At 34.0% G+C, this 11,802-nt stretch overlaps 1 protein-coding gene across 1 annotated transcript; it reads left to right on the forward strand.

Annotated features, from left to right (window-relative positions):
• The first annotated feature begins 1,815 nt into the window (after window positions 1–1,815).
• On the forward strand, window positions 1,816–7,729 carry LOC112041045 (protein PHOSPHATE STARVATION RESPONSE 1-like). Its single transcript, XM_065769839.1, has 8 exons — window positions 1,816–1,894; window positions 3,060–3,693; window positions 3,796–4,006; window positions 4,091–4,167; window positions 4,283–4,322; window positions 5,428–5,482; window positions 7,100–7,169; window positions 7,530–7,729. The coding sequence occupies exons 2-8, from the start codon at window positions 3,067–3,069 to the stop codon at window positions 7,698–7,700; spliced, it is 1,251 nt and encodes a 416-aa protein (XP_065625911.1). The 5' UTR covers window positions 1,816–1,894; window positions 3,060–3,066; the 3' UTR covers window positions 7,701–7,729.
• Window positions 7,730–11,802: the final 4,073 nt, after the last annotated feature.

Genomic DNA, 11,802 nt, shown 5'->3' on the forward strand with positions numbered 1-11,802 from the left:
ATGATGACCTTGATCAGATTCTGATTCTCTGTATGGTGCTTATTTGGTTTGAGACCGTTTCTGGTCTAAAAATAAATCTGGGTAAGTCAGAATTGGTACATGTGGGAGTGGTTCATAGTATTGAGTTATTGTTGAATGTTCTTGGTTGTAAGCAAGCTAATCTCCTAATGAAATATTTGGTTCTTCTTTTGGGTGCAAAATTCTAGGATAAGACAATATGGAACTTGATTCTAGAGAAGGTGGAAAGGAGATTAGCGGGGTGGAAACATTCGTACCTATCCAAGGGAGGTAGAGTGAATTTAATTAAAAGTAATCTATCAAATTTACCTACTTATTTTCTATTTATTTCCTATCCCTGCTTTTGTGGCTAACCGAATTTCAAAACTTCAATGGAATTTCTTATGGGTGGTCTAGGGGATGAACCCTAGAGGTGAAATATGGATGTGTATGGGGTGGTTGGTGTATTGGTTCAGTTTCTAGTCCTTATGGTGTTGGCTTATGGAAAAATATTATCTGGGGATGGCCTTCTTTCTCTTGTTATATTCTATATGAAATTGGTGATGGTTGAGGGTGAAGTTTTGGCGAGACTGATGGTGTGGGGAGACACCTCTTGCTATTAGTTATCCAGAATTATTTGGAATTTGCCAAGATAAGGAGACAGGTGTGGTTGAGCTTATGAAGTTCACTAATATGGTCCTTCATTGCGATGTAAGTTTCTTTAGGGTTGCTAATGATTGAGAATTGGAGGCTGTGTCGAGTTTCATGGATACCATATATGTTTTTTTTCTGTAAGGGGGATTGGGGAGGATGAAATAGGCTCGAAACTAGATAGAAATGAGGGGTTTATTGTTAGTGCTTATTATTGTCTTTTGGTGGGCTCTAATGATTTCAGTTTCCCTTGGGAAAACTTATGGAAGCAGAAGATCCGTTCTCGAGTGGCTTTCTTTGTCTGGAATGTTGTTTTGGGGAAATGTTTGACGATTGACAATTTAAGAAAAAGGAAGTTTTGGATTTTGGATTGGTGTTATTTGTGCAAGTGTAATGGTGAATCGGTTGACCTTTTTTTACTTCATTGGCCAGTGGATTTCTGGTCTATGGCTTTGGGTTTATTTGGAGTAAGTTGGGTTATGCCAATCAATTGTGGGGCTCCTTGCTTGCAGGTAAGGTGTTTTGAAGATAATAAGAGATCCATATCAGACCTCAAGTTAATTTTCTTTTGAACCTTATTGTATTGGTTGTCTGCTTTACGAAACCAATCATTTTCTTCTTTTCTTGATTTATGTAATTTTTGTACTTGATTTGTTAACCCCTTTACACTCCCTATGTACTTGGGCATCCCTTTTTTTATATCAATAAATTTTATTACTTAACAAAAAATATATGAAGGATCATCAAGCATGCTTGGTGAAGTGACTAAAGTCTGTCCTAGAATATTCCTGAGTGCCAGAATCTGATCTAGAGTTTAAACTTCAAACCAAACACATTTGTTCATGTGAGATGATGGGGTGTATGATAATTAATTTTCTCTCTACTCATAGTTTCATGGGAGCTGATCTCATATATATTGTTTATGTACGTATCTCTGTATATTTTTATGTATATACATATGTATATTGTTTATGTATGTATCTCTGTATATTTTTATGTATGTACATATTTATTTATATAATCTTGGGGTTGTATGTGAATTATGTGATTGTGCCTTATTTAGGTTTCATGGAAAGCTTCTCATCTTCTTCTCCACCAAGAAATACTTGTTACAGCATACTTCCATTTGGTTAGAAGTTTACATTAATGTTGTACTTCTGTTTGCAGATGTAAAACTTGATGTCATTTTCGTTGGTGTGGATATCAAGAACAAGCAACCAGGGTGGTTTCTGTAGCTTTTCAGTTGGTGAGTATTAATAGCGTAATAGGGTGGACAACCCATACTAAGTTAATAGTGTAAAAGTTAATCTATCTAATATAATATATAAAAGTTGAAGCTTAGAGAAAGTGTAGCCCTAGCATTCTTAGATTTGCTCATAGTATGGCACATGACTAGGCTAATAATACACCATTGTGCTAGCTTAATTAATAATACAGTTATTTTATATAATAAATACTAACACCAAACTAAAAGAAAATCATATATGTATTAATTGTAATATTCCACTACCAACATAATCTAAAACAAAGTTTAACAAAAAAACAACAGAAAATAATATCTACTATGACTTATATAAATTAAAAAAAAAGAGAAGAGAGACCTGAAAATCAGAAGAGACTAAAACCCAATAAACAACCCATACCGAAGGAAATTTTGTTAGAAATTCCATGTGAAATCACTACAAATTGTGGTAAACCACCCAAATTGGAGATATATCCAAGTGTCAAATTTATTAATAGGTGTGTATAATTTTATAGAATTCAAAAGCATCTTACATTTTTAATTGATTTCATGGAATTTTACACCCTTAACAACTGAAAAATATGTAAGGTGCTTGTTTTGAGTTTGATTCACATTTTAGGGCTAGCATTTTTTTGCAAAAACACGTCAACAAATTCAACAATAGAGAAAAGAAACAACTTTAATTGTATATGATGTATTATAGAAATGGACTATACTGATTCAAATTATGTATATAAACAATTGATAGTCACTGTGAAAGTTCAACAACAGTATTCATATTTTGTGAACAAGAGACGATAACATGTATGTTTTGTTTATATAGTTTGCAAGTGAATAAAGCATGAAAAGAGAGATGGGTCTTCATTCTTATAATCAATACTTATTTGCAATTTATATTGTTAATTTGTACTAGGTACAATTTATGCTGTTATAAAACTAAAGAAATTTACAATTCAGTTCAGTAAAATATATGAAAACTTGATTGATGAAATTAACTAATCTTTTTCTACATTTTTTTTTATATATAAAAAGTAATTACAATGAAAATTCAATTAAATATAACCAAATTTTTTCCTGTAAAAGAAAAATAAATAAATGTACCGAAGCAAAGTGTGGTTATAAGCTAGTTGATTTAATAACTGACACACTCTTTCTTTTCTGATTTAAGGAAAAAAATGGAGGCACGCCCTGCCTTATCCTTTCAAAGGCCAGGTGCAAAGCAGCTTAGTAGCATGGGGATGTCTGGAGCACTGTCTACATCTTTACCAGTACTTCCAACCCCTTTGGAAGAAACATATCCCAAATTACCGGACTCTCAACAGGTTTCCATGGAAAGAGAACTTGTAACAAGGCCTCTCAACCATGCAAGTCATTTATCCTCCAACAGTAGCGTAGTTGGTCACATGTTTTCATCATCCTCAGGATTTTCAACAGATCTTCATTACTCATCTATTTCACCCCATGAAAAGCATTCAAGGCACAGTCCTTTTATTTCTCAGTCATCAACTAATGCGGCATCTTTGCCAATAACACATTCTTCGGGATCTCTCCAATCTACAGCATCACATTATGCCAAAGAAAACAGTGCTTCCTGGCAAACTGATTCACTTTCAAGTTTTCTTGATTTTCCTGTAAATACCCCTATCGAGAATAGTCAGGTAGAAATCAGTAGTTGTAATGCTGCACTAGCATCCGAGGAATTTACTAAATGGGCTGACCAGCTAATCGCCGATGATGATGCTTTAGCTTCTAATTGGAATGAGCTTCTTGGTGACACCAGTGTTACAGATTTGGAACCAAAGGTTCGGTCCTTGTAAGATGTCGTGATTAATATTTGTCCATTAGTACAAATGGGTAGCTTTTAGTATGATTAATTATGAAACATTTTGGGTTTGTTTCTTTAGATGGTATTCCCGGTGTCCAAATCATCTCCAAATTTTCAAGCACACCAGTCCCAAGTTCCTCTGCAGCTTCCTGCTACTTCTGGAGAAATTCGTGCTGTTGCTAACCCCACTTCCTTGGCAAATAGTGCCCCAGCCAAGCCACGCATGCGTTGGACACCAGAACTTCATGAATCCTTTGTGGAGGCTGTCAATCTCCTTGGGGGTAGTGAACGTATGTAACTCTCATGCACTAACTGTGGTCTTTGCCTTAAAGTATGAAAGTTTCTCATCAATTTATTTATTGCTCATTTTACAGGCGCTACTCCAAAGGGTGTGCTGAAGCTCATGAAAGTTGAAGGGTTGACTATCTATCATGTGAAAAGCCATTTGCAGGTATTTATGCTTGACTTCTTTTAACTTTAGATTAGCTTTCTACTGAAATACTGTGTGAGCATGCATTTGCGTGTGTTTTTACTTTTAACTGGAGATCTTGCTCCATGAACTGCAGAAATATAGGACAGCCAGATACAGGCCAGAGTCGTCAGAAGGTATATAATAAGTACCCGTGTGTCTGTGTGCGTGAGTGCGTATGTGCGGCATGCGTGTGTACAGGCACACTCTATGCATGTATCTGTTCTGTTTTTGGATATATTTGTTCTGCCTTCTTTACTCGCTCTATCAAATCCTTTCTGTTTGAATGTTTTCCTTTGCTGGGAAGAACAGGGGTGAGATGATAACTTCAATATATTAGCTCCTTTCTGATTGAATGTTTTCTTTTGCTGGGAAGAAGGTGGCTGGGATGTTTAAGTATGCATTTTGGCCTCCCAATTAACTCTCAATCAAATTTCATCTCTTTCTTTTATAAGTGTAAGGTGGAGCGTGAGGTCTTGGTTTCAAGACCTACTGAGTGCATGTATGCCTTACCAGTAATACTAGTAGTGAAACAAAGTATTCATTTTGCCCTCTGTTTATGTTTTCATGGAAATTTAAGATTCTAAAGGTAGGAAATGTTTTAGGAAGAGGCTTTTTAAAAACTTTTTTTACCTGAATGTCTGTGTTATGTCATTGGTGCTTCTGCATGTTGTGAAAGAAAAGACAGACAGAAAGTAGTGTAATTTTTGACAGAATTGGTCATCCCAAATATGCAATAGGCCTTATTTTTTAACATCTGGAGAATTATAAATTTGTAATTAGCATTTTGGCAGAATCTTGTGTACTTTAGCTCTAGATGGTGTGGGCTTAAGTACCATTCCCAAAATCTTATGTCATTCTCTTTGTAGTTTGTTATGCTCAGTTACCATCAAATGAACAAGTCTTACTCATTTCTCAACTCAACCCAACTAATTCTTAAATCCCAATTGAATAGGGTCAGTCTCTTAATTGTTTCCCACTCACGTTGAAATGTTTCTCACTCCATTTTTTTTTTTGGTGTGGGAGTAACACATATTGACTTCTGTCAATGAAGGCACTATCTTTGATTAAAACAAGCAACTATAAATATCTTCTTACTAATCCTTTCTGGCTTTGTTGGTTTTCACTAGCTTTGGCTTATGCTAGTTTATTGCAGATGTTTTTGGCACAGAGATGATGACTTGTTTTACTATTTACATATTAGATGTAAAGGATTTAATATAATGGCTTGTTAAATTGCAGGATCATCAGAGAAAAAATTGACTCCAATTGAAGAAATGTCTCTTGACTTGAAAACGTAAGTCAATTTATTAAAACCTGGAAATTCTATTTTATCATTTGGTTTGTTACCTTTATTCTTGGGCTTGGAGTATTGCATAATCTAGTCTAAGTTTGAGAAATTTATTGCAACATCTAAGTACACCTTGGATTGCTTTATACTTTTTTATAGGATTTTTTAAGTAAGTAATAAAAACTTCTTTTAGATAGGGTTTATTAATTATTATTATTATTAAGTAATAAAAACTTCTATTAAAAGATAACATAATGTGTACCTCCTTTTTTTTTTTAGGAAATGGTGAAATTCAAAATATTTTAGGCTGCAAACCTTTAAGACATCTAAGGCTCTGCTAATAGTAAACATTGACCTAGAACCCTAAGATGATGGATCTAGAAATTGACAATGATCAAATGTAGTTATACTGTTCATATTACTTATGAAAAGTATTTATTTAAAAAGCACAAAAAAGGAGGGTGCAACTGTAGTAAATGGGAACTATACAAAAGAGCCAAAAAGAAAGAAAAAACAAGAAAAGACAAGGTACAAGAGTTTTATAGAGATTTAAGAAGAATTTCAATTGTACTGAAAAATGTCCTTTCCCTCGAAAGTGTGCCTAGTCGTTTCTCTCCAAAGAGTCCACATTAAGCACAAGGGAATTGACCTTCAAATTTCTTCACTAGTATGCTTTCCAAAATACCCCTTCCAACATGATCAATGATGCACTACTGAGCCCGGCATCACCCAACTTTCCCCAGAGGCTAAGCCCTACTGTCCACTTCTCTAGAGCCATTGAACAATGCAACACCAATCCATCAGAACTATGTCATGTCTCCATAAATTATCAGTTAGAATTTTCTCCAAAGCTGTGATCCAAGTGAAGAATGCAATCTCCAGGCGGAGCTTTTTCCCTCCATATGCTTCTCTAAGGTCATTCCTTGATCACAACACCTTGTAATAGCCTTTGACCCGAAAACCCTTTGTTTTTGAAGGAAGCCAAACCATTCTATCTACTCCATACTGTCTGAGTCTGATAGAATATAAATCCTTCAAGAAATTATCCAATGATTCAACTTTCCAATCTTGAATTACTCTTAGGAATGAAAGATACCAATGAATACTTTCATTAGCCCTCTCCATGTAATCTATCACTCTTGTTGCATGTCTGTCTGTCTCTAGCAATCAGAGGTAGTTTTTATACCAATTCATGTTATGCTTTAAGTTGTGTCATCAATAAGTTTTCATAAATTTTCTTCAGTAATTCTACTTTTTGGTGAGGGTAAGATTGCATGTTCAATTGCACTAGCCAGCTGTGGCACTTTTTCAGACTGAAGTCAGCCATAGCTGAACTTGCTTGTAACTTCTACTGCAAGTTTAGCCCCTTGAACGTGTTCTGAGCAGTCACTATTGACAATCATTCATGATTGTTCTCTCCTTCCAATTAACCCTTAAAATAGTTGGTTGATCAAACTATGTAAACGAGCGAAACAGCCTTACAAAAAAGGATTTAATAAATCCACAAAAAGTGGCTTTGTGAGCCAGACAGATGGGTATGGGCTACCCTGATGGGTTAAGATCTGTAAAATTATTTTGCTCAATTTATTTTGATCTCTGAACTATGTTCTGTTTGGATAACAGGGGTATTGAGATTACTGAAGCTCTGCGAATGCAGATGGAAGTTCAGAAAAGGCTGCACGAACAGCTTGAGGTATGAAATATTTCCTCAGAAAAGGATTTCCTTTTCAATTTATATTGGAAATCTGTTTCCTGTTTAGGTCAGCTTTACTTTGCCTTTGCAGCCATCTATGGCATTGTGAAAAAAGTGACATGGTACGAGAGATCTTCTTATGCCCCTGTTTAGCACTTTTGACATTGCTCAACATGGGTTGGAGCATGTGACCTTTAAATATAAAATATATATATATATATATTTTCTTTTATCTAAGTGGTCTCTTTCTACTAAATTATACAGGAATTGCACCTCATTGTTGCTTTCTAATATACTTAATTCCTGGTTTTCTGTATCTGTCGTTTGTGGTGTAATATTATATCTCTAACTTCTGAGCAGATTCAGAGAAATCTACAATTGCGAGTAGAAGAACAAAGAAGGTATCTGGGGTTAGTGTTGACACTAGGGAATCTGTGTATCAGGGGGTATATTAGATTGCTGGATTGGTTGGCACTGGGAAATACTAATTTAACTGACCTGGGAAAAGTTGCTGCTGCATTGTTTGTTTAGAAATTAGGTCTCTTTGCAACATTTAGTTTGCAATTTTACTGGCCNCTGGATGCCTCTCAGGTAGACCATGGTAAAACAGGAACTGATCCAGTCAATGCCAACACTGCATTGGAAGAAAGTTCACAGGAGCTGGGTGGAAAGCATAAGGTATCCGAAGCCAACGATCCAGAGAACTCCGAGCCAGATGCTTGTGAGTCTAGTTCCCAACCCTCAAAGCGTCCAAGAACAGATGAGTAAATTACATTGTCTGCCAAATCTGCATTGGACTGACAAGGCCATAGTGATTATTGGAAGATTTCATTGTTTGAGTGAGAGACATAGCTGACTAATGGATAGAGCTTTGGACTGGGATCTCTCGTCTTTCTATTATCATATATTCTCAAGGATGATTAGCGTTTGAAGTTAAGTTTTGATCATAATGTTCTTCAACCTTCTTAATTGCACTCTTTGAGTTAAGCGAGGATGAGGATGCATAAAGAATTGTTGAGAGAACCCCTGCTAATTATGCCTGCATGGGACTCTATTTGTAGTAAAAAGACATTATCCTTAGTTTTAAGCTATCAACAATCATGTCACTGCCAAACAATATATATCTCATAATTTATACCACAATGCTCGGTGACGTGTTCATTTTGACCAGTCAATCATTCAAGGCTTTCTTATTTTCAGAAGATGTAGTGTTTGCTTAATCAACATAAGATGTGGGTTCAGATATGCAAGCATGGATGCCATACAAACCATTTAGTCTATAAGCAGGTGGTTGTGTAATTAGGGTGGACAAATCGACTAAATTGGTTAAGGCACCAGCCACTTTAAAGATAGAAAATGATTGACCAACCTATTTCATCATACAATATATGTAGCTTTAAAGAGACATTTGTTAGTGTTGAACAAGTTTAGAGGGTGTAAATTATTATTATTATTATTTTTTAGGGTTGAGAAAAAGAGGGTGTCAGGCTTCTCATTGACTCATTGGCATTTCACTATCATGATAAGAACTGCACTAGTAAAAAATGTGGAATGTTTGCACTTAGTACAAATCTAATGAAACAGACACGAATATTTAAAGTGGTTTCCAAATGGAGAACTGGTGCCTCACATGAGTGACGTGAATTGAGATGCTTAATGCATTAATGCAAAAAGAAAGAAAGATGCATTATGGTCTCTGAAACATAGTAGTTCTGTCTGGTCTCATACTGGAATGGATGGAATCCAGTGGTTATGGTGAAAAAGATGAGTTTGTATGAATTACTAAAATCCAGTGGTTATGGATTGGTGCTAGGGATATTAGAAATTTGAGTAATGCTATAGACACAAATTATTTTACAACATTTTTACAAAATATCGATGTGACTAACCTTTTATTGGTTTTCATCAAGGCCAACTATTAATATCATTTTTTCATTTACCAATAATCAAAAGACCATATTAGCAATTTATAAAATTTTTTGTAAAATAGTTTGTATTTCTAGCATTATTCTAGAAATTTTATTACATAGAACTTACAAATTGACATGTCATCAATTCAAACATTCATTTATTATGTGGTTGAAGCTCACAATTATATTTATTGCCACATCAGTTTTTAAGTTTCTTGAAGTGAAATTTGTAGTACTTTTAGCATTTTCTACTTTTAGAGTTTGGTTGAGTTGTAATCTAAAATTAGATCTCATGAAGATATTGGACTAGTGGGTTTGACCCCGTAATATACTCTTTTTTATGCCTATGTTTTTATACCTTCGAATCATGTGTATATGTAGTATATATGGTCATAAATATTATCAATTTTTTGATGTGTCAATGTCTCACATTTTGGTTTTTTAAACCAGGTCATAACTTGTAGAAAGAAAGATTTATTTTATTTTTTCAAACAAAACATTGTACGTATGAAATATGATCTAAATATTGTTTACAGGATACTTGGTATACTCAATTAATATCAATGGAATAAATTTGATAGTCTTGGACCTCTCTAACATTTTTAGGCTGTCAAAGGAAAAAAAGAAAATGCTTAAATTTCCAGTGGATGGGTTGCCTCGATTTGAAATATGAGTGTGCTAATCCCAACTCCATGACCTGATTGCTCTACACTAGAGTCTGCAAAAATGCTTTAATAGATTTGTGAGATTGGAAGCGGAATCAGTAGGCCTAAGCTGTTTCAGCGAATGAAAGTGCTTTCCTTCAAGGGAATAAGATTGGGTGCCTTGCTAAGTTGAAGCACTTTCCTACTGGAAGGAACTTGTTGATAATTAGTTGCTCTACACTACAGTAATAAGAAGCACTCTTAGTTGAATTTCCTCCCAATATATGACACCATATATAATAGCTTTTGGAGTAGAAGAGGAGGATATCATTATAAAATGGACTCTTCCATGTGGCTTTGAATATACTCTCACCCATCAAATCAACGCTGTGAGCATATCAGCTTCCATGGTTTAATCTTCACCTCCTTGTTCGAAGGACATGCAGTTATTTGCCCCAGTGTAAATGTTATATAGGGCTCCAAAAAAATAAAATGAAATAGAGCTCTCTAATGAAAATTGGAGATTATTTTGGTCACCCAAACGCACACAAAAATGAAGTTTTGTTATGGTTTTCATGGTTGTTGATAGGTTCTTGTCCCATGATGTTAATGTTTCTCTTACTTTCTTCTTTGCTTTTAATTTCAGTTCTTGTCAAGATGCATATATTCTTTTTAATTTTAAAAAGAAACTTTTGGAAATATCAAATTTGGGTGGAGTATATTGTTACTAGCAAACTTCTGGATTGGTTCAGATAAGGTGAATTCAGATTCGACTTCTTTGAATATATGTCAAATTGGGTACGAGTTAGAATTGAAATGGGTTGCAAAACTTATAACTGTTACTCTTATCATGGATTGGCAGTCGGGTCAAATCTAGTATAACTTGTATTTTTTTTTTTTCACATACAAAAAATTTAAATAAGCAATAAAAATGTAGAGCATATATTTTGTTGTGTTCTGTTTAATACAAACTAATCGCAGATCCATGCAATGCATGAGAATAGATAAATATTTTGTAATTGTGATATAATGTATAATTTGTTTTCCTAAATTTGTTGAAGATAATTTGTTCCCCTTAAAAATTAAACAAATTTTAAAATTATTTTCCATCTCTCTATTTCTACAAATAAATCATTCTATTGTTTTCGGGTTTATTTGATTGATATTTATCCATTTTTTAGGTGGTTTGTATTCTTCTAATTATGTTATGGTGCATTATGTTTTCCCAAATTTTTTTTTATTTACAACTAAAATTTTTAAGTTTCAAATATATTATTCAAATTTCTCATTCTCTTAAAGGATATTATCATGATAATTAAAACTCATCATAAAAATACACTTGATATTACTCAAATAATCGATAGACACATTCAAATACATAGCCAAGATTGTGTTTTGATATAAATTCAAATTCTTACTTTCAAAATGACTAAGTAATAACTCAAACAAAAATTAAATAAAAAATATAAGAGGGAGAGAGAGGACATATGAAAGGGAACTCAATTTAATTCAATTGGTCTTCTTCATATTTTATCCAAATTCAATTTCTTCAAATAGCCAAGCATACATCTTCTTGGATTTTCTCAAATCCAATTGGTATTCATGGATTTTAAGGCAAAGTCTTCTAGCAAAGGCATCCCAAAATAATATCTAAATTTGTTACAATTCATAACCAAAAAAAGAGTAGCATATCTTGTACTAAGTTATGCATCTATATTTATCTTACAACTAATATGTACATACAACAAAACAAAATTTATGCTACGTATATATAAAGGGAATACTTTATCCATAATGGTGAATACATCTTCAATTTACTTGAAAATTGAATATACATTTCTATTTGAGACACAACTTTCTAAACATTGCTTAACGATCACATAAACTATAGTAGCCAAACCCCACTGCAATTCTTTTACTATATTCTTCACCATAGGTTTGAGATTTTTTTGGTTGGTTTATGAGAACCAATGTTGTTGGCACTTGAGATCTTTGATGGCACATCAACAACAAAATTAATTGGGAAAACTTGCAGAATATGGGGGGAAAAAAACTCGCTTTAGAGAGACTTCTCAAATT

Source organism: Quercus suber, unplaced genomic scaffold, assembly GCF_002906115.3.
Source record: "Quercus suber isolate HL8 unplaced genomic scaffold, Cork oak 2.0 scaffold_1467, whole genome shotgun sequence".
NCBI classification, from domain to species: Eukaryota; Viridiplantae; Streptophyta; class Magnoliopsida; order Fagales; family Fagaceae; genus Quercus; species Quercus suber.